Genomic DNA, 23,924 nt, shown 5'->3' with positions numbered 1-23,924 from the left:
GTCCAGTGCGTGTGTGTTGATTTCCAGGAACAGTATCGGTTCAGCTACGACCTGGCGCTGGAGTTCATGGAGTCGTCCTAAATGAGAGAGAGATGAGGAGGAGGAGGAGGAGGAGGAGGAGGAGGAGGAGAGCGAGAGAACATCCTATCATCTCCCTCGTCTTTGATCCCCCATCCTCCCTCCCTTTCTCTCTCTCTCTCTCTCTGTTCTGTTCCATCCATCCTACACACGGCAGAAGAGAAACCGGCTCCTTGTCCAGTGTTGGTAAACAAAGGGAAACAGGAGGAGCAGCAGCAGCGGAGGAGGAGGAGGTGACCTCCCTCCTTTTTACTCCTTCATGCTTAGTGTACAGCTTTTTTGAGTGCCAGCGGGGCCCCTGTATGTTCGGGGCTCCATTTAAATGTTAAGCGTTTCACCACGACTGCCCCCCCCCAACCCCACCCCTCCTCGCATGGACTCGAAGCCTCATGCCGTTTCAGCTGCAGTACTCCTTTTGTCCTGTAGACTTCTCCCCCGTCTCCCCCCCCCGTGCAAGAGGCCTCCACAGCTTGTCGAAATAACTGAAACTTTCCAGCGGCTGATTTCGGCCAAATTTCAAGTTTTTTGTTTTCTGCTCCTTTCAGCCGCAGCTTCATCGTCCGCTCGTGTTACGTTTCTGCTCCGAATATTAATATGTGTTTGAGTATTTAACAGCCACTTTGTACCCATTATACTTTGGTTACACGCAGATACACAGTAAAAGAGACAAATATTATATACTTTTGCCTTTTTAGATAAAGAAGAAACGAGACTGTCGACAGATCAAAAAACAACAGGTTTACATGAGTATTAGGCTGTTAGAGTGTTTTATTTTATTTTACAATATCATGAAGTGGCAACTTGAAAAATGTAGGATCTTCACAAAAATGTATAAAAAAGAAAGTGTGATATGTACCATCGGTTTCTGTTGATTGCTTTTTTATGTTATCATTTATGGATCTACTGGATGGAAGCGTCCATGTCGTCTTTGTTCCCCCAGAAAATGTCCGAATCAGAAAACTTGAGATTGATCATGTTTGCTTCAGGGCTGGGCCCAATGCACTTTCAATTCAGCCAATTCACAAATGGGATCATTTTTTCAGAAACGCAAACATAAATATGAGAAACGTGAAACTGAGGATTAATTTTCCATTTATGGTTTGAAGAGAATTAGAAGTGACCCCAGGCTTCATTCATTTTGTGCACTGGTGGCCAACACGTAGTATTTTTTCTCGTTATGTTTTACTTTGCAGCTGATGTTTATTCATAAGCCAAAGACTTTGTGTAAATATGTCTATATGGATAAAGCACATTGTTTGTATTTATTGTTTGTTTACCTGCATTGCTTGTAAGAACAATCATTCTTCATTCCATGTTTACTCTACCAGCAGCGTTTCTTAAACCCGAGGGTCACGACCCAAACTGGGCTGCGAGTCTGTCTCCTCCGGCGCCTAACTGGGATTTCACGGTTCCCAGAGGTTCGAGGCGACTTCCGCTCAATTTGCGTCCGTGAAGAAGAGTTTAAGAGCCGCTGATCGAAGCTGTATATTCAAGCATAGAAGTAGTTTTTCAGTATTTAGGTGGAGTTCAGTAGTATTGTCTTATTGAATCTCTGTGACGTTAACGTGGTTTCTTTGTGTAAAAAGCCCATCGCTCTGTTCGTGGTCAGTAGAACATCAAGAGTGTTTTGGATAACAGCTGCGCTCCCCTCTGAACGTGTTGGTCGGGATGAGCTGTTTATCTTCACCGTCATGCTCCCTGGATACACACTGACTCCGTGATGCAACACAGGCTTAGTGAGCGAAACGTGAAGGACTGTGACACAAAAAGAGAGTTAAAAGAAAAAGACATTATTGTGCCTGATCCTTTGGATTTCCATGTTGAAACAAGCATTTTACCAGCGTCATGGACGATCATCGTTTGACCCTTTTTCCTCAGTGTGTTTTATTCATCTGATTTACTTCTTTGTGAGGCTCACTGAATACCAGATGTGTTTCTGTTTTGTTTTGCAACATGATACAGAAGAAAAAAAGAACTTTATTGTAAATAACAAATGTTAGACGTTCCGCTCGGTTGGAACCAGAGAAGCTCTGCTCGCACGGATGTTATTGTAAATAGAGAAACACGAGGACCCTAAAGAGGCTCCATTGTTTAGAGATGTAGACGATGGATTCAATGTCAGGACATTTGTTCTGTTGTAGATACAAAAAAAGAAAACGTCAGAGATTGTACACCTGGAGGATTCAGCTTAAAAAAAGAAAAAACTAACTTTGACAGATGTTTAAAACTTGATCCTGTCGGTAGAACATCCACTTTCTGTTTGGGTTTTTTTTTTTTTTAATTTCCTCCAGATTTCTGATCTGACCCAAAGAAGGGAAAGAAAAATGTAGAGGCCATAACATAACGTTGCTGCAGTCGTACTTTGCCTTCAGTGGTTGAGCCGTGTGGACACGAAGCTGAGGTCCGTCTTCATCGCATGCAGAGAGAAAAGCGAAGCCGGCGTCAGTGACAAGAAATCAAACAGTTTAAAGGGAAAAGTGAAAAGTGAGGATTAGAACAGACGATTCCTCCTCAGTGAAACATGAGGTCATGGCCCCGGGAGGAGACGTCTGGATGAGAGGCCAGTCTGAGTGTTAAAGTGATATTCATGGTTCATAATTATTCTTGTCTGTAATGTTTGGCTTCTTTGCTGTAATAAAGACCACTTCTTTAATTAAAAGAAACTGTCGGGACTCGTCTGTTGTTAAAATACAAGAAACATTCACATCAACGAGGATCCTGAAGAGCTGAGAGGCCGGTTTCTTCTTCATATCCTCGATATCTCAGAATATTGAAACCTTCGATTCCACAGCAACACTCTATTAATTACAACATGTTTATATAATTATTTTTATTTCAATTGTTATTTTCCAACGTATAAATTGAGTTAATTAGTTAGACAGTACTGCATCACCATGAATACAAGCTGCTGTTAAAGCAAGAAGAACAAGGAGGAGAAGAACAACCACGTGTAGGAGGAGTAGAAGAAAAAAAGGAAGAAGGAGGTGGAGGAGAAGAACAGGAAAGAGTAAGAGAAGAAGTAAAACAGGAAGGAGGAGGAGGAGAAGGAAAACAGAAAGAAGGTGGAGGAGAAGAAGAAGAAGAACAGTTAGATGGAGATAGAGGAGGAGAAGAAGAAATACAGGAAGAAGGAAGAGAAGAAAAAAGAAGGAGGTGCAGGAGAAGAACAGGAAAACGTAAGAGAAGAAGTAAAACAGGAAGGAGGAGGAGGAGAAGAAAAACAGAAAGAAGGTGGAGGAGGAGAAGAAGAAGAACAGTTAGATGAGATAGAGGAGGAGAAGAAGAAATACAGGAAGAAGGAAGAGAAGAAAAAGAAGGAGGTGGAGGAGAAGAACAGGAAAGAGTAAGAGAAGAAGTAAAACAGGAAGGAGGAGGAGGAGAAGGAAAACAGAAAGAAGGTGGAGGAGAAGAAGAAGAAGAACAGTTAGATGGAGATAGAGGAGGAGAAGAAGAAATACAGGAAGAAGGAAGAGAAGAAAAAAGAAGGAGGTGCAGGAGAAGAACAGGAAAACGTAAGAGAAGAAGTAAAACAGGAAGGAGGAGGAGGAGGAGGAGAAGAAAAACAAAGAAGGTGGAGGAGGAGAAGAAGAAGAACAGTTAGATGAGATAGAGGAGGAGAAGAAGAAATACAGGAAGAAGGAAGAGAAGAAAAAGAAGGAGGTGGAGGAGAAGAACAGGAAAGAGTAAGAGAAGAAGTAAAACAGGAAGGAGGAGGAGGAGGAGGAGAAGAAAAACAAAGAAGGTGGAGGAGAAGAAGAAGAACAGTTACATGGAGATAGAGGAGGAGAAGAAGAAATACAGGAAGAAGGAAGAGAAGAAAGAGAAGGAGGTGGAGGAGAAGAACAGGAAAGAGTAAGAGAAGAAGTAAAACAGGAAGGAGGAGGAGGAGGAGAAGAAAAACAGAAAGAAGGTGGGGGAGAAGAAGAAGAACAGTTAGATGGAGATAGAGGAGGAGAAGAAGAAATACAGGAAGAAGGAAGAGAAGAAAAAGAAGGAGGAGGAGGAGAAGAAGAAGAAAAACAGGAAGAAGGAAGAGAAGAAGAAGAAGAGCAGGAAGTAGAAGAAGAAGTACCTGTAAGGACGTCTCCAGTGGTAGGCCTCCATCTTGTTCTTTGTCACATGTGTATAAAGGTTAAATATCTACAGGAGGTTATATACAGACTGAATGTCTGTGGTTTGGTGAACGACTCAGTTCAGAGCAAACTGTAGTTTGTAGAATCCCAAAGCCTTTTTATAACAAACTGCATTTTATTGTTCTCGTATAAAAAACAATATTATAAAGTGAATTGTGTTGTGTTTAATGCAACAGCTCAATCCTGAAAACAAGTCCTGGTGCTTGTGAAGAAAAAATGAAATTCTCTCTCACAACCGTGCAGTTTTCTTCAAAAAGTTTAATTTGCATAATTATTTACAACATGGTAGATAGCAGAACTTCAGAAGAGGCAAAATATACCGAACCACGCTGATAAAGCAGGGAAATAATAGAATGATTTAAATTTGTCAGAATCCTGCATTTAGAAAACAAAAGAAAGTTTTACAACTCGATCAAAGAAAAAAAATCTAGAAATGAAATATTCAGCTTAAATAAATCTTACAAACACAAACTGATTCGTAGAATGCTGCAATACTGAACAGCAATGAAACACTAAAGAATACATTCATTTTCACTATCCCGCATGCTATCTGAAGATCTTATAAAATAATGTTGACAAAGGAACGGTAAACAACAAAAACATGGTCAAGAGCGGAAAATAGTTCCATTTAAATTAGGCATATATTATATATTTATATATGTATATTTCTGTACAAATACTGAATATTTGGCATTATATTTATCCTCATTATTGAGATATCTAACAATTGAAAATAGTGTTAAGCTAACCACAAACCTTTTATGCTATCAAATGTTTCCTGTGTCACATTCCAGAGCCCAGAGGAGGCCTCTTGTTATTTCTACCCACAGCCACAACACAAGACGTTTCTCCACCAGAGGCAAACTAAATTGTGACTGCTCTCTCCCCTCATAAAGCACAGACACACAAACAGCACACAAACACTGCTCCTCCCTGTTGTTTTAACTAGAAACACACAATCCAAAAACAATATGTGGACAGCGTACGTCTGTATATTGAGGTTTCACTGGGATTGTGTGTCAAGAAATTGGTGCAAGAGTTGAGTTTGTGGTTTCAAATAGTGTAGCTGCCCTGCGTTCTGTTGTGTATTATACTTGTCAGGCTTGTAAGTAAAATAACAAATTAAAATATTAATAATAAAACTATTACAGAAATCAAGTGTGAGGAGCATTTTTTACATGTGAGCATCTGAAATGCATTTAAAGAATAATCTCATCTAACATGAGCTAAAGAGAAATATTTGACTGCTTCAATAAATTATTTGTAATTTGGGGAAGTATTTGCTTATCCTGTGAGACGTTAGCTTAGCTTAGCATAGAGTCTGAGGGTGTGGCTTAGCATAGAGACTGGGGGCGTGGCTCTACCCAAATGCAACAAAATCCACCGACCAGAACAAATTAACCGGTTTCAAGTGTGAAAATTAGGATTTTGTGGTTTTATGCTGGTTTTGTTAATTTTGGACTAGCTTCTCTGTTCCAAGCTAATAAGTAAACCAGTATATAACCACTGTGAAATGTTAGTTTTTTTCCTTTTATGTCAATTACTGGAAATATTAGCACTTGAACAAACCTCTATGTGATAAGAACAATCTAAAGTCCCAGAAACCATTTTATAGCTTTTTAGCTTTGACCTATAGCCGATTACAGCACTTACCCACTAGGGGGCGATCCAGATGATTTGGTTTCACTGTCTCCTCATCTATCTTATACAGTCTGTGGTATTTCCCCAAATTTCAAACCACTTTTTAAGCAGTTTTTAAACGATAAAGCAGTTTAAGGTAAGATAAGGTCGAAACACCAACTGAAATATCTAAATCAGGCTTATTGCTTGAGGAGCAAATACACTGGTACAGCCCAGTGGTGACGGAAGCGTGACATCGAACACAGTGACGACTCACTCGACTGCCGCTTGAAACAAAACCTGACGATCCACAGCACGTAGTCAGAACCCAGGTGATTTATGAGAAGAGAGAGCAAACAGTAGAAAGACATCTTTGCAGCGCAACTGTATCAGAATCCAGGAGAAAAGCTTTCAATGAAAATCGAACGGAGTCTCGGTGTAAAAGAATCCTCAACATGTGAATCATGAGGGAAACTCAGGGCGCCATCTTGAGGACATCACACCGCTGCTGCAGTGTGTGTGTGTGTGTGTGTTTAATGTGTGCTGATTGTCAGAATAAAGCCAAAAGAAGAAGAAAATGTAAAAGTACAATGAGAGAAGTAGTTTGATTCAGCACCTATACAGACTTCTCTGAGGTTTATCTTCAGGACGACTATGAACGTGACTCATTTTTGAGTATTACTGAAAGTTAGCTGACCTTTTTCTTTGCAGTATATATTTTTCAAATCAGCGTAAAGCAAATAGGATAACTCTATAGGATTTGGAATTGGATGGCAATGACAGTGACAGCACACATGGTTGCTCCTGCAGTGTAAAGCACGGTGAACACGGGTTTGTTTCAGTGCTCGGTGAATGAAAGGTGATGTGCACCAGGGCCTGCAAGGCTCTGCAGCCCCACAGAAGTACTGCTGCATAGTACACAGGCAGGACAAATACTTCCTGTGGAGATTAAACTACTCCTAATATACCATGTTCGCTAAAATGCTTATCTATGAGGTAAATAGCTGTAGGTGAGCCTGCCTGCCATCGTATGAAACACTATTGCACTTTTTGGCTGGTCAAGTTTTGTCAGTCTCCAGATTCTGCCGATGTTGATGCCGAGAAAAAGGCTAAAAACATCACGAGATTACAATATCACAGCAAGAAGGAAAATATATAGAACTTTTAAATAAATTATCTTTTTATAGATTTGCAGAAATTGATGAGACATCGACGCCTTGTTTCCACCGAGCTCTGTGTCGGTGTGTGAGTCGGACAGAAGTGTGTTTTTATGTTCGGACCGACTTTACACACTTTGTGCCTCTGGAAGTTTTAACATAAACACCAATTAGCTAAGAGACTATTTTAATTCAATTGTTTGAAACTCTTGTTACTCAAACTGTATAATTGTATATTTAAATATATTCTGTTTCTGCCAGTTGAACACTATAAATTACAAAAAGTTTTTTTGCTGAAAATGATTTGTGTACATCGATAGATTTAATGATCATAATATAATCAACATAAATAATGTGCTTTAAACAGCAATCACCAAGCACGTTCTTTCTTCCAAATATTGCCCTACGCGTACATAATCCGACAATTTCTCTCCTGGCTGCAGCGGCATCTGTATCCAGCCATAGAGAACTGCAGTTCCAGTCGTTGAACACTAGGGGAGCGGAGTCCGAATATGACAAGGAATTACAGTCAAGAAACAAAACTGTTTGGAAACGAGGCACAGAATGTGTATAAATTGTCTAATCCACCGATTTTCTACAATTGATCTTAATTTGAACGGACATGTGTCCACAGTCATGACTCGTAAAGTGGATCTCACTGCATCGTGGTGACACGCAGCAGAACTTCTATGAGATCTGAGTCAAAACCCCAAAAAGAAGAGGATAACAAGTGTTACAGAATCCTCCTTCCCTGCCCTCTTGCTGTTATTGTGCTGAAGTTTATTACAGTCCGAAGTAGTCAAATATAAAGTCTTTAAATTCTGCAGTCCGACCCAGCCCAGTTTCCAGCCCTTTGTAATGGTATCACAGACAAACTGGCACTCTTAGCAGGTGTTGCAGTCCTTCCACAAACCTCAACCCAACACATTCACTCACAGAGTCCGATGAGAATCAAACCGTAAGGCACCTGAGGATTTGTCATGTACATAGTTGCCAAACGTCTAAGCCCCTTGTGGCGTGGTGAGCGAGAACGTGACCCAGACAAGGAAGAGAAACATTCAGTGTTCTCACTAAAGATGTTGTGTTGATGTGTCACGATCGCAGACGAGCCAAGGTCACAGACGAGCCCCGCGTGAGGTCACAAAACACTTTTTTTTCTAAACAGCGCATGTGTGTGTGTGTGTGTGTTTGTGTCGTATGTACTGTGACAGCTCGCAGCCGCCGGTGTCCCTGTGACTTTAGAGGACATCTTCGTGTCTGAAATCAGCCCCCCCCCTCCCCTTCCATTTTAATCCAGAGACCAGTAGGTCTTCCCAGTCGATCCTCAGCACATCACTCTCCCAGTTCCTCTTTGCTGCCTCGTCTCTGTCAGGTGGCAGGGAAGCTAATCTATAGATTATTATTACCAATAATATTACCACTGGTTTGAAAGTGGAAACAACTTGCAGGGAAATTCTTAGTGATGGGCTTGAAGCTACAAAACCACAGAACCCCCCCTCCCCCGTTTGAAAAGGTAGCTCCTTAAGGAAAGCCTAGATGGATGATGATGACAACACAAGATGGAATCACAGTATGCAGTCTGTGGGAAGTCGACTTGATTCGCTTGACCTTCAGTCAGGTGGAAGAGCAGGTGAATTGCAAAAGCCATCAGCTGTTGGATCAGTGAAGCCGTCGTCTGTTTTCTTTGAGAACAAAAGTTGAAATAAACAAGGAGGAATATTGAAAATGGTCAATTCTCTATCGCAGACCAAAGCAGTTGTTATTAGACTTGTAAGTTGAAAATCTAAAATTTGCTCAGTTTTCCCTTTAATGAATTATATTGTTTAGTTTTTTGCGTGTGTCTGTAAAGTCAAAAAGCTCTTGAAACATCTCGTGAGTTGACTTGCCTGGATCTTTTAGCATCTTCTGATCCTCTTGGATTTTTTTTTTTTGCATCGTTTGGGGCTCTACATTCGTTTTTTATTTTTTTGCTTAAGGCCGTCTGGTAACGTGAGGGTTTCCCATCCAGCAGTGATGCATACGTGTCACAAAGTTAAAGACTCTCCCTCTTGACAAGCAGCCCTCACTACCTCACCAAAGTATTTATAGTACACAGACTACTGCCCCCTACTGGGCACTGGTCGTATTACAGTAACATGGGAAACCTGGTGGTCCTGTCTTCATCAGCTGGGACTGGATTGACAAATGAATTGGCATGTGTGAGCAAAATGTCAGATGGATTCTTCGTCTGTGTCGTATAAAATATGGACTGTAGTAGATTCTACTTAAAGGTCGGTGGAATGTCGAAATCTTGTTATCTCTCCCGTCTGATAAACAAACCCGACCTCTTCTCAAGCCAGACAGGAAGTTACACCATGAAACCTTCTCCTGATTTTCACCGCTGAGGGCGAGAGCATTGCAAAGATGATCTTTCCTAAAGTCACAATGTCCCACACGTCGTTGGAGAGACACCGGGCACCATGTTAATAAATCTCAGTTTTAAAAAGTCCTTGAGTGTGTCTGTGTGAGTGTGTGTGTGTGTGTGTGTGTGTGTGTGTGTGTGTGTGTGTGTGCGTGTGTGTGTGTGTGCGTGCACATAGGACTGGGTAAAGGACAACAGTTTCAGAGTAAAAAGCAGCACCATTTACTATAGTAACTGAATATTGTTAAAGTGTCATTTGCACCTGTCTTTCATAGACTACATGAGCAGATCAAAAATATCAACAGTATATATTCTTTTTTAAATATGCGCCACCTGGAACAAAAGGTCGGATGCAGTGTGTCATGAGAAATGAGCTGTTAGCCGAGGCCCCTCCCCTCAGTAAGCAGGACCAACGCACTCAAATCAACACACAACTGCTGTAGCTAGAGATACTGGATGTATACTGTGAAGTCGGCCGTGTGATAGATACTGTACGTGTGATTAAACGTGTTAAGATTACGAGGCCTGAGCGGCGTCGGAAAGAAAAAAAACGAAGCACGAGGTGCAGTTTACATGATCCTATAGAATAACATGAAATTCTGTGGTAAATCCTCCATTTCTGTCCTTGCAATTCAACTGCAACAATATCACATGAGCTTCATAAACTACATTTCCCTTGGAAATACAAACATGAATATTATAAGGTGCAAAATGCATTGTTGGATACAGTCACCTCTCCCAGGCTTCGTAAAACTTCTTTGTTTTTCTGTTAATAATTCATATTTGTTCTGCAATGGAAATGCATCCAGCAGCAAATAACGTACATATCTTTAAAAAACGTTCTAAGATTCAGAGGTTTTTTAAATATGGATTAAAGTGAATCAATGAAGGGAAGTGATGGAGTTTTTAGCCTCTTTTTCAGATCTCATTCAGCAACACTGTTCCACGGCTGCAGCTCGCCTGGTCACCTCGGCCCCGGAGGTTCTGTCTGTTTGTTTGGTTTGATTGTTTGTGAGAAAAAACTACTGAGGTGTTTTTAGAGGAAGAACCAATTAAAGGTACAGTGTGTGGAGTTTAGTGACATCTAGTGGTGAAGTTGCATGTTACAGCTGAATCCCTGTCTCCTCCCCTTCAGGGGTTTAGTTTGTCCAGTCTGGGACCTGCTCCTGGTTTAAATATATAGTATTTAAATATAAAGGGTCATTTAGGTGAAAGAAAACCACAAATCGTATTATTTAGTTGAAAACATCACTAGGATTCATTTATATTCTGTTTCTGACACTAGATCCATTTCACCTAAATCTTTAAACACTGAACATTTACAATTTGGTGCTAATAAGGAATTTTAATTTCTCTTTCTCTGAAATAGCAACATAAAGCATTCATCAACATTATCACAATTTCTCCAGTGAATAATTCATGGATCTTGAGGGGAAAAATCTGGTATATGCTCTAGTTCAAAATGGAGTGATGCAGTAATGGTAGAAACGTGTGTATTGTTTATACGGCGCGTCCTTTCTGACTCTATAACCACAAAAGTGGCAGGAAATCTCGACAACAATAAAGTTGCACCAGGTGTCTAATGCAAACCATCACTTTCTGCTGCTGTGGTGACATCCGGCTGCTTTAGCCCAGGACCATGTTGCTGAGGAGATAAAGTTGCACTTTGTGTTTCCCTTTGAACAAAGCAAATATAACATTACTCTCATTCCCTCCGTGGGGCTTCTAGCGATGACGGAAGCTTTGAAGTTACAGCTGAAATTCATGTGAAGTGAAATGTTTTCTTTTTGGATATAGCAGCTCACTCTCATGGTGCAGAATGTGTCGAGTCCCCTGAGGGCTGAAAGCTACACGAGGCAACTTCACATTAGCAGCTTCAGGTGACGAAGACATGTAGACCTTTTTTTTTTGACATTGAATATCCATGAGAATACTGACGCTCACTAATCCAGCTGGCCTGAGATCCCTGTTAACCAACCTTAATCAGACCAGAGGGACGAGAGGAAAAGGGTCTAATGCTGGTGTGTCAAGGTTTTACTGTTTCGGGTTTCAATCAAAATTTCAGATTTGTTTTATCTCTTCCTGTGGGACGAGCATCGCACACACCTGACTCACCTGACTCCTCACTCGGGGAAGACGGGGCGTTCTCCCCCATGGCAGTGCCACGTGGTCATTTAGGCTGAAAGGAATGGTTTCCTCTGAACTCTTTGCCTAGTGTAGCTTCAGTGGGGACAACCCAGAGAATGGCAACAACAGATGGCAACACAGTGGACGAGCTGGGGGGACAGAATGAGGACAGCAGGAGGAGGAAGAAAGTGGACGATGAGTGTGTGGCGACCTCAAAGCCGCGTCTGGGCCTCGGGGATGTAGATCTCGATACTGTCCGCCCTCTCGGTGGCTGAGTTCTGTCTGAAAGAAGCTGCTCGTTTGGCGGCCAGGAGGCGTCGGCGGGCCTCGTGTCGCTGGCGGTCCTGAAGGTCCAGAGAGCGCTCCCGCGTTATAACGCCGTGGCCTTTGGCTGGCCGCTTGGGCAGGGGTGGGGGCCACTTCCGCTCCTTGGGAGAAAGAGCAACGTGATTAAACAGAAACTATTATTAATTATTTAAGCAGAATAATAGAATAAACTCCACAGAACATGTTGATTTGAAGGGAGAAATGCGATTAGAACAGTGTATCTCTATGAATGGTCTAAAGTTGAAAAGGTGTTGATGTTTGCTAGAGGATATAAATCTTATGGACTTTAAATTGAATGGATTACAAATAGAACAGTGGATCGAATCAGACGTTATTGGATGGCTGCTGTGCTGTGGAGAGGGATGTTGATGATGATGTTTAGTGAAAGGCTCATATCGGCAGAATAACTGGTGATTGGGTTTGGCTCTAGTCGGTATCACAGCCCCTGATTCATGAATTTACTTTGAATAACTTTAATCTATTGAGTTCTTGACTGGTTTTATAGTTAGATCATCACTTCCATTACATACGACAATACTAACATTTCACCTATAAAACCTCCAACACCTAAAACAGACTGACGCTTTTGAATAGAAGCTTTTCCTAATTGCTTGTTAATCTGCTGCTGGGAGTAAATCGGTGCCTCGCTTGCTTGAAGGAGATCCGCCCAATAAAGAGCATCTGTGGGACTGTTAGCACTCGACTTCAAGGAGCCTGAGATGTGCCTGTTAACTGCTGGAGGTGAATAACAGCCCTCGCTACTACAACTGTAGCATGAAGATAATTATCCAAGAGCCCCGAAGGCATCTGGAAACACATCAGCACCTCAATGTGCTTCTCACACGTGATCCTGTGATGAGACGATTAACTGTAGAGATTCAGCCGATGATTCCAATGTGACAAACAGGGTCACATTGGATTAGTCCTCAGTGTTTTCAGAGTGTGGATCTGTGAGAAGTTAAATAAAAGTATCACCGTCTCTACCTTCTTCTCCGGACTCTCCACCAGCTGCCACTGGTTGCTCTTGATCTGCTGCAGCTCATCGAACTTGGCAGTGACGTCGTCGATGGAAAGCTGCAACAGGTCCCAGAATCCAGCCAGGTCCTGAGATGTGGGTCTGGGCATGGCACTGGGGTCCTGATGAGACGGAGGAGGACGAGATATGGTGAGTGTTTGGCAATTAAAAAAAATATATATTTCTCATCTTTAAGTGCTTTATTAATAAACACCATCTACAGACAACATACTGTATTTTAAGCCTGTGATAAACCATCTGCTTCATTTCAAGCAATAGAAAATAAACCATTATATCTACATTGTGTTTGAAAGCACAATTACCTTCCTGGTCATATCATAGCCACATCTACACCTGAACCTCACCATCTTCACCACTGGGTGGCAGCACAGCTTCAAAATTGGTTCATAACCTTAACTGACACTTTGTGGTGTCTTTAATATGAAAACGTTTTTTTTATAGAGCAGCAAATTTTGTTTTTCGTGCCATATAGCGACAACAATGATTATCGATAATAAAATGCATGTGAGAATTGTGAGTGAGGGAGAGGTGGTTACTTCAAATTATACATTTCTGAAGTGTACATACATATTTGTCTTTGTGTTCAATCGATTGTGCACAAATTACTGTCTGTATTTTTTTGATATGTTATTAATTTTTCAAAATTATCATTATTATATGAAGTTAAAGTCAAGTCATGTTTACCTTATTTAACACAACCAGATTTGATCCGAGCTGTGCACAAAAATATTCTAATAAAATGAAATATAATAGGAAAAAATAAACAAACTTGAGGATAGTCAAAAACCAGAGAAAATAAACTTATTAAAAAGAAATATGCCAACTGTTGAGGAAACACTTAACTGCTCCAAAGCTTCGATATAGCAAACGCACAATTGTCTAAATGACAAACGTCTTTAAAGTGACAAACATCTGGTGCTCAGAGTGTGTCTGTGGAGCATTCTTCCTCCTCCTTGTGATACTTACCCAGCTCACTGATGTGCAGATGACAACTTGCACAATCAGGCAGCTCCACACAACCGTTACCACAGACACACTAAACACAGACCGAGTGCCAAATCAGACCCAAGAAAATTCGATCAACCCAAACGTCATGCAGTTCTTCCTCCGCCCAGCAGGGGAAACCTGTCTGGTTGACCTGTCTTAGGGCTGGGGGGGGGGGGGCTATCTCAAGGCTTGCCACTAACAATGTTAGACTTAATTCATCATCCCATTATCTACAGAGAGAGAAACAGCAGCATGAATCCATCTTAAAGAGAGCAACAAACTGAGCTCAGACACACACACACACACACACTCACACAAAACCCAGCGTAAGGCACATTTCAACCGCCTCCACAAGGTTTTTGCATTTCATTAAAAATATTAGTTGCCCTTTAGACAGAAGTGATTAAGCACCCGTCTCTTCTCTGTATCTGCAGAAACATTCTCATTGACGACATTTTGTGGAAAGAGAAAGGTGCAATATCCCCGTCTACGTGAAGTGAGGGCTAAACAGTGAGACGGCGAGTCGGTCCATTACTCAAACTCTAAAGGTCCCGTCCACGCCACTGCCGCTGTGCATTAATGGAAACACAGGTGCTGCTTCCTATTGGAATTCCCCTTTCATCCGCTGTGGGTCATGAGCGGCAGTGGGACGGCTTCACTATCGATCCCTGAGCTCTGTTTCTGGAAGGTCACAAGTGCAGCGTCAGAGCGAGCAAGAGCAAGAGGATGAGTTTACCTCTGATCCTTTGTGTGACATATTAACACCATGTAGGTCGATTTCATCCTTACACTCACACACACACACACACACACACACACACAGACACACACGTGGAATACTCACCAGATTCTGCTGACATAACCAGTAAAACTGCTGGAACTTTTGAGACATTAGCAGCTGAGCACTTCCCACTGCGCTCCGGATTTTTCCAAGAACTGGTGGAAGAACACATGTAGAGAGAGAGAGAGAGAGGGACAGAATTTGATTTGACAACTGACGCAACATGATGAGAAAAAATATTTCATTCACAAGGATCCCATCAATATTCAGTGACTTCATAGGTAACATGATGGCTTAGTGGGTCAGTGTCCACTGTGGCTATACTGGTTTATGTTGTAGACTGTAACTTAAAAACTCAAAACACATGTCAACAAGTTCACAAAGATGGTTTCTGTCATCTAAGTTAGTTTAAGGATGTTGAGGTGTTCATGTTTCCACTAAGTTTGGCTTTAATTAGTTATTTGAGTCATGATTGACAGCTGAGATTGATTTATGATTGGTTGAGACCTCACTACAGCGGCTCCACCCCTCTTTGCAGACTTTGGCTCAAAACACCCAAGATGGCAGACTTTGAATCTAAGATATTTTGGCTGGATAGTGTGAGGAAGTGGACGTGTATTGTCCATCTTTAATCACAGCGGACATCCTGCATTAAATATCATAAAGACAAAGATGGTTTCCCTTGGGACACTCACTCTCCTCCGACATGTCGTGTTCCTCTGCCTCTCTCTCCATCTCTTTGCACCATCCCTCCAGCCTCTTGGTTTCATTGTGGAGGAGCTGCATGAACCAGCTGCCGTCCCTGCGGAGGGGGGACGCGCGGCCGGCCTCTGTGCCCTCCATGCCAGGCCCCACCAGCCAGGGCTCAGGCTGCGGGCTGGAAGGCCCACTGGACGGCCGGTAGTCCTCCCTGTAGCTGAACAGGCCCTGGGTGCGCACCGTGCGGATCGCCCCGTACTGCGTCGGCGTGCTGGGCTCCGAGTGGCGACCGAAGCCGCCGCCAAACTGCAGGCCCTTGTCCTCCATGGAGGGGAAGCCCTCCAGCTCCATGTCTGCTTGCACCGCAGTGGTCACGCTGTTTGAGCGCTTGAACCGCCCATGCCTGACAAGGACAGTGATGAAATGTTAATACGCCCACTTGAGAATATGGAAGACAGTGTTTTGTCCGTGCTACTCACCGTTTGTGATCCTCCACCTGGATCCCTATAGAATGGAACTGAGGGAGGGCTTTACCTTCTGTCTCCGAGTCGGTCACAGTTTCCACCTGGAGAAGACGCACATCACAAGACTTTCAGGTCAACACACATCGCAAACGCTGGACAGAACAAACATGTTGCTTAGGTAGATTGATTATTTTAAACCAGAGGCAGGTGTGCCGGTTTAGAGAAGGACTCTTATCATCTCCCACAATCAGCTCTTTGAAAACCATTGCACAGATTGTTTCATACATACATCATACATCTCTACCTTTCAAAATCCTTCTCAAGCCTATAAGCGCTAAGCAAGGAACACAAGGCCAACTGGCAGTCAGGAGGAAAGTGCCCCCCCCCCCTCCCCCCATCCTTCCTGCTCTGCAGAGCGTAGCTGCTAAACCAACAGTCAGCACCACTGTAAGAGAACCAGCACTTTTATGTACGGATCAAGAGACAAGAGCTGCCTGGTCCCTGGGGAACGTTTGGTGCTTTCCCAGGTTTCAGATCGTCGTCTCCAGGGACTCAATGAGCAGCTCCGTGGTTGGTTCGAGAGTCTTTGGGGAAGTTTGATCTTCCCTGTTTTAGGGATTCTGGTAGAAGGCGAAGCTGTACGACACAATCCTTTAGGTGCATGTCTGTTTCTTTATCGACACGGCATCCATTTTAAACTGGACACTGCTCTACTAGCATAGTTCACACAGGGACCTTCGTCCAACCACTGAGGACTTGCCTTCAGAATAGGCAGGAGTACCCTAGGTTTGTCAGAGTGAACTCTTTCACTCGAGCTTGAGCTCTTGTTTACCTCAGCTGGTATATCACTCTACTCCTCCAGGTTATACATGTGTAAAGATAAACAGGACTTTGATACCTTCAAGATCACACTGACTGGTACATTTGGGAATTGATCTCATCTCTTAAATAACGAAGATTAGCTCAATTGCACACACGTTGATAGATGTGGACGTACTGTAAGTTATCCCTGAAACATCAACCTCTTCTGTCATCTCTGTTTTTGTATTTTTTTCCATCCAGAGTGATTCATCGTGACATCTACAAAAAATCCATTTTAATTTTCTTCTTTGGAGAGAAAAACGTATTTTTCTGATTTAAAATGAATGACTGAAAGCCCAGAGGTGTTTTTAAAGTTGCACAGCTCTCCTACATGTTAACGTTGTGAATATCAAACCGAGCGAGACAGATGTAATTGATATGAAGGCTGAGTGAGTTTGTTACCTGTATCCCAATGGAGGAACGTGGGGTTTTGAGGTACTCCTCGGCCTTGGACACCAGCACTGCTTTGTCGCACGTCTGGACGGAGGTGTGGCTGCCCGAGGATGCGTGCCTCTTGCCTGCTGCTGACTCCATGGCCATGGTGACCGCCTTGGTGCTGTCCAGGCTGTCCGTGGAGCTGTAGATGGGTCGGCCGAGGCTGTCCGTGGTCCACAGACCGCCCCGGGGATGCCTGCCCTCCTGGTAGGCATCTTGGGTGGACTCTGTGCTGCTCTGGGCTGTCACAGAGATAAGAGGCTTGGTGGTGGAGCGCGGGGGCACGGGAGGTGGAGTCTTCTTGTAACTAGGAGGATATGATACCGCTGGATAGCACAAGCAGGATGAGAGGACGAGGACAAGGCAAGACAGGGGTAGAGGATCAAATAAAACATGAGAATGAAAAATGTGGCCAGAAGCGGACACGTGCAGCAGTCACCTGTGTCACACCGTGTGGGAGCGTGATGACAGATTAGAGTTAGAGCTTTCAAAGCAAGGGGAATGTCACTAAGGTGAAAAGCAACAGCAGCTCTGGAACATGTCTGTGTGTTTACTGCAGGAGGTGAAATGAAGGATTATGGGAAAGATTTGCTCTCGAGTGCCAATGAGAACTTGATGGTAATCCATCCAGATGGACCTCACAGCAGAACTGGGCCCACTTCACTTGCTTGGATGATAAAACTCTGACGTAACATGTAATTGTTCAGGGGAGAAATGTTCTAAATAATGGAAAAGAGATTAAGATTCGTTTAAAGTCACAAAAAAATAGACTGAAATTTAAATTTCAAGTGTGACAAAGTAACTGAGCTGATTATCAACTATTTCTACTATTAAATTATTAAACCTAATTATTAGAGGAACAAAAATCAACACTATGATTCCAGAACAATTCTTTTTTTAAGATACTGCAAGAAGGAAAATAAGTTTGCACCTTTAAACTTTATTTCTAACTACCTTGAATGATTTTTTTTACACTGAATAAAATTATCTTTTTTACACTGAATACAAAAAATATATTCTGCACTTAAGGTTAGAAGAATCTACATGAATCACAGAGTAGAAGTCGTTTATGAATCATGGTTCAAACTTTCTTTTGTGACACCTTTAACGGCCGTTATTAACCTGAAGCTTCTCCCAGATTCTCTCAGTCCTCTGGTCCTTTACTCATCCCCATCCATTATTTAAATGTGTTACCTAATGCAGCAAGAATCTGTGCTTCAAACTCTTACTGTTTACAAGTGGATGCAGACACAGCCTCTAACATAGAGCCCACACACCTCACAGATTCATATATACTCGTGCACGCACGCCACTTTGAACCATACAGGTAATTAAATGCATAGAAGAAATCCCAGTGAAGTCTGTGAAGCTAAATCCAGTCAGAGACTTGACTTGCTTCCAACTCGAAGGGGCTGCAGTTCTGCAAGACGTGGTGGGTGGAGACCGAACTGAAAAGAGCAGTGACTCAGCTGGAACACAACACCATTCATTCTATTTATATACATTGACTTACTTCCTAAAGGAAACACGTAACAGGCTGCTTGGTCCCAGCTAAAAACTGATCAACATCCACATATACACATAAATACTCTAGTATCTGTATTTCTTGCATTAAATTCTGATTTAGCCTTAATTATAATGTTAATATATCTGTAGCCTTGCACTCATGTAACTGATTTGGATTAAAAAACGATTTTTCCTTTTTGAATCGGGCAAATCAGATCATAAAACTTTAGGAGTATATGAAATGGTTCCAGCGTGAGGTTAAAGTACCTTCCACATCATATTTTTAAACAACATGTGAAGTATCTTGTTTATCAGATTCACCCACACTGTTCACGCAGGTTACAATTCAGGTTTTAGAGAGGTTGCTGCTGTGAAAAATATCACAAACACCTCTCTGCACAGTAAAAACAGAAAAGGGTTCAACGGTCTCATTAACCACTTCCTCCAAATGTATCCCCGTTGAATAGAACTTATTTTTTAAACAGGTGCAAAAAAACATTCTAACCTTGATGGGGGTGATTTAGTGCAGGACGCTTTTATTTAGACTGGATTAGTTTCATATGCTGTACCTCCATTTGAGTTAGTTTTACCCATTTAGTGTGATTATGATGTGTATTTAGTTTGTTAAAAGCACCGTACATTTAAAATAGATAAAACACCATATAGATCCTTATTTACAGTGTAATAAATTATAGTCCCTAACTTATTTGACTCCTGAAAACTGACATTACCTTCAGACTTCCATCCTCTTCTACTGAGTCCGCTGCGCTTGGCGTTTTATTTGGAATTTAGTTTCTCAGCTGAATGAAACACTGTTGATGTGACCTCATCCAATTAGAATAACTTAACAGCGTCTCTTCTGCTGACACATGCAAAGTGACTTTTAATTGTTTCCAGACTGCAAGTGTGCTAGAAGGAAATCTTTGATGGAGATGGATGACAATTTAAAAACTGGATTAGTTGTTCCCCGTTCCAGATGCATCAGGGAGACCAGTAAACACAAGTTAACAGTTTGATTGCTGATAGGAAATCGGAGCATTATCATTTCCTCAAATGTGTCTAAACCTCTCCCTATCTCTCCTCCACTGTCTCGTCCCTCAGAGATATTATGTTCCTCCTTCCAATTGTTTTCAATCGGGCTTCGTGACTCAACCGATGCCACAATGTGGGCTGAAGGTGGCGCTGCGGAGGAAAGGTCACCGAGTTTTCCAAAGTGGTCTTGAATGTGCGAACACGGCCAGTCACATAAGCTCCTCTGTAGAAAGCAGTGAATGAGTGTACTCCCACCGCAGGATAATGGTAAATACTCTAAATGAGCCTGTCATCAGACTGGAGGATGACTCAGCACTACACGGCTGCCCTGCTCTTCACTCACACTCTTTTGTGCTCCACCAAACGAGCTGACATTCGGGGGCAGATTTGTTGCCTTGCACGCCTTCGTTAATATGCCGGGAATAATCACACAATTATTAGCTTAAGCTGTTTCCTGTTCAGCGAAGACCTTTAATTTGCTGACTCCTCTGCTGAGAGAAGCGTCCTACTTTAAAAAAAGAAAAGGACATTATAATATATATTGCAATAACATTGACTGGACAGCAGATCTCCTTCGATGTAGACTACATTGTTTACCCTGGACTCTCTGGGAGTAACACTGGATCATATCAGGACTGAATTTCTCAAGTACTGATAGTGAGGAGTATCAGGTGTATATATCAAAATCCTCATAAATATAATGGAGCTTAAACTGCAGGGTTAGAAAATAAAAGCCTTCATCAAATACATCAAAAAAGTTTTTGAGAGAACGCACAAACCTGTGAGATCAGTTTTTACTTTACTACTACAAACTCCAACAGAGCTATAGTTACATAAAATATTACAATATTAGCTTATCAGATATTTTAGGAGCATTTTAACATAATCTAGGAGAAACAATGAGTCTAAAATATACCACAATGATTTTAGGAGGCAGTGAAATGTTGCGTAATTAGTTTGAAAAGTTTTACGGATGTTCCGATGTACTTTTTCAATTTAATACCAGATGCTGTTTTACAAAGTATATTTTTCAGGAATATGAGCAAACATTAGACACCCAAAGAGTCATACTGATGTGTCTCCCACCTATTTCCTAAGTAGACGTCCACATTTATGTACTTTTGTCTCTGTGCTTAATTTTCAAGCAACCCATGAATGTATGGCTGCGGCTGAAATGTAGTTTTTTTGTGCGGAGATAAGAGCCAGGGAGGCGGAGAGGAGAAAAGATGGAGACAGACTGGTTACCTGGAGGAGGCTGAGCGCGGTCCACGCTGCAGGAAGTAGGGAGACGAAACTGAATCCCTGCAAGGAGCAAGCACCACCAGTTACTAACGGACCAGTACAGGTATCTTCATCACTCACACTGATGCACTACAGGTCTAAAGCTCATTAAACACAGGATGTTGTCTGCTTGTTTATCCAGGTGCTAAGTAAGTAACAGGCAGAGGGAGAGAGAAACACACAAGCTGAATGTAGAGTTTTAAAAATGGGTCAGATTATAGTTTTTTTCTAGATGCACTTGGAGAAAATGCATCTAGCCCTATAATGATTTCATATAGGATAAATGAGTTTCCTGCTTCTCTGCATATGGCAGATTGTTTTTGATCACACTCATAATTCAACATTTGTTGTGTTTCTGTCTCAAAACGCAGATTTATATTCTAATGGCACTGACACAATTTGCAACTTGATGGGCAAAACTCATCCGCAACAATTTCTCAGGATGTTCCTCAAACCTTGTTTACATGTTTTATATCAAGGTATTTGTTGCCGGAGATATTTGAATGTGAATATTTTTAGATTTTGTAAAATCAACAGAATCACTATCCAAAGCTTTAACTTTTGAATAATCACGAATTTTGCCCATCTGCATTGCCCTAATAAAACTTATTATACATATTATTTACTTCAATCCATACTTATCAGTTACTTATTAGACAATGGTCAATCCTGGATAGTGTATTTGAACATACAGTACATCTGAATCTGAAAACACAGCTTCACCTTATCATGTTATATATAAACATATAAAACACAGTAGATGTTATTAAGACATTCATATGAAAATCAAGTCGTGATCAACTTTTTTTTAAACTTCAGGGTTTAATGAAGCCATTAGAGTTATTGTGACTACAAATTGAAACGGTGAGATGGTTTATTATTTTCTGATCCGTGGATATTGTCAAATACTTTTGTTCAAGCAGTACAGTGTCTCTTCTGAGAGAGTGTTTGGAGACTAAAGCCAACTACAACTCTAATTTACAGACAGACTAAGAAGAAGAGACAATGGCAAATAATTATAATCAAGTGGTAAATTAGCCACTCCACTACTGTGGCAAAAATATTTAAAACGTGACCTTAAATTGGAAAATTAAAGTCGTTTTTTTGTCGTGTTTACAGAAATGAAGATAAGACGTCGGGAAACATCGAAAATCTGACAAAATGTCCTAAGAGAATTCTCCAGAAGTCTGGACTGATCATGCAAACATATAATATTCAGAGTAGTGTTGCATATTGTACTTTGAAACTCTTACTTTACTTTAAGTGCAATATTGAAATAAAATCCCTTCTTCCACGTGTGATATATGTACTTGAGAATGTAGTTACTATAACCACTGTACTTGCATGAACTTCATGTAAAGCCTGACCTGAGACCAAAAGACAATATTTTGTTGGTGCAGAGAATAAGTAACAGACTTTCACTTGTTTTTCAACAACACCCCCTCAAACCTTTTTTTCTCCTCTGTGGTCAAGACTTAAAATTGTCTGAAAACTTGATGCAATAGTTCTGACCGCGTCTCGTCTCCGGGCCGACTCCCTCCGTTTCTGTTCTTGCCATAGTGTCGGACTCAGACTGGGAGAGGCACTGGGAGAGGCACTGGGAGAGGCGCTGGTGAAATGCGTCTCTTACTCAGCTCGGGGGGGGGGGGGGGGTGGGTGGATGGTGGCGTAATGACGTGCAATGACTGACAAGCTGCGCACATGAGCATGGGGGCCAAGGATGTGACCGAGTGGATGTAACATGTCTGAAGGCTTCACTAGTTTTGTTGGATATGTATTTTATAAACCATGTTAACAATGGAAATAGTTGGAAAAAGGTCTTATTTAATTTATTTGAATCCATATGTTGCTAAAAATATTTAATATAAAGCCATAAAAATCTCATCCTACAACTTTATCTGGTTTCAGTGTTATCATTATTTTGAACTTTTATAACGATTGATATCAATAATTATCATAATAACTGTCATATTATTCTGAAAACTAATTTAGCTCCTGAGTGAAGCTTGTGGTATTAAACTCTTTATTGACTGACAATGACAAATACTTGATAAACAGCTGAACATTTTACTAATACGAGGTCGATCAATTATCTGTTTCTCCTCCTCACTGTGTTCCTACAATGCATAAAGCATCATATTGATATATATTGAACTTTTGTTATCTTGCTTTTGATGAAAATTATACTGCAATAACTTTTGATATTGTTCTATTGGCCGGCCCTTTTCAACGGGCACTTTACAACAATCTTTAATGTAAAATTAATTGAGGATAAAAAAGTCTCTACTCCTGCAGATCTTGATTGGCATCAGTAAAACGTCTCCTCAGTGACGACTCCTGGATTCAATCCAAATTCAATCCTACTTGTACTGAAATGGTCTGAAATGGCCATTTCTCCTGTTAAAGGAATCCCTCTTATAAATCTGTACTTTCTTGAATAATGCATGTGCCCGACTGAATTACATCTCTTTAGTGTGTGTGTGTTTTGCCACAGGCAGAATAAATTATTGTAAAATGAACACTGCAGTAGAGAACTGACTTTGGGGACTTTATCCTTGTTTCAGTGTAACTACACCTGACCTGACCACTGTGTGCCTCCTCAGGCTTCAGCTTGATTATGGTGCTGGTGGTTTGCATGATGAGTGGATGGGTCGATGAATGGGCTCATGAATGCATGGATGATTTGACATAGGACAATTAGCAGGACTCGAGTGTGTATACGTCGAGAATCACAGCTAATTCCGCTGGATATATACGAAATTTAAACTAGGTTTGTGTAGCTCTTATTTTTGTTCCAAGAGCTTTACACTACACAAGCATGTTGTTCATAGCCACATACATATATACATACAGTGGTGATGCCCCCATGGATGCAAGGTGGGTTAACTTGTTATGTATGGTAAATCACAACAAACCAATACAAATCAATGGCCTGCCCCAATCATGAGGTAGAGGTCAGCGTCCCGAATAAATAAGAAAGATTTACCTTCTGCAACCAT

The 23,924-nt window shown here is 41.5% G+C and overlaps 2 protein-coding genes across 13 annotated transcripts in view; one reads left to right on the top strand and one right to left on the bottom strand.

The window, feature by feature from the left end:
- ptprk (protein tyrosine phosphatase receptor type K) overlaps window positions 1–2,741 on the top strand; it is a 90,177-nt gene extending 87,436 nt beyond the window's left edge. For all 12 annotated transcript variants that reach the window (XM_062411370.1, XM_062411369.1, XM_062411364.1 and 9 more), the window contains one exon: window positions 28–2,741. In XM_062411370.1, the coding sequence (XP_062267354.1) occupies window positions 28–81 (54 nt within the window). In that variant the 3' untranslated portion in view covers window positions 82–2,741. The remainder of the gene's footprint in view (window positions 1–27) is intronic.
- Window positions 2,742–4,451: 1,710 nt separating this feature from the next.
- LOC133973944 (disks large-associated protein 2) lies at window positions 4,452–23,924 on the bottom strand. Its single transcript, XM_062412013.1, has 8 exons — window positions 23,912–23,924; window positions 20,890–20,946; window positions 17,074–17,432; window positions 15,826–15,911; window positions 15,343–15,749; window positions 14,711–14,802; window positions 12,828–12,980; window positions 4,452–11,944 (listed from the first exon to the last, which is right to left on the bottom strand). Exons 1-8 carry the CDS (start codon window positions 23,922–23,924, stop codon window positions 11,729–11,731), a joined length of 1,383 nt encoding a protein of 460 aa, XP_062267997.1. The 3' UTR covers window positions 4,452–11,728.

Source organism: Platichthys flesus, chromosome 18 (assembly GCF_949316205.1).
Source record: "Platichthys flesus chromosome 18, fPlaFle2.1, whole genome shotgun sequence".
Classification (NCBI taxonomy): domain Eukaryota; kingdom Metazoa; phylum Chordata; class Actinopteri; order Pleuronectiformes; family Pleuronectidae; genus Platichthys; species Platichthys flesus.
The sequence above is the reverse complement of the archived record's forward strand: the minus strand, read 5'-3'. Positions and strand labels throughout refer to the sequence as shown.

Excerpts from the sequence above, each read along its gene's own strand:
- LOC133973944 (XM_062412013.1), bottom strand. Across the intron at positions 15,912-17,073 it reads GTTCCTCCATTGGGATACAG|GTGGAAACTGTGACCGACTC; the intron begins GTAACAAACTCA and ends CGTCTTCTCCAG. Across the intron at positions 11,945-12,827 it reads TGGAGAGTCCGGAGAAGAAG|GAGCGGAAGTGGCCCCCACC; the intron begins GTAGAGACGGTG and ends CTTTCTCCCAAG.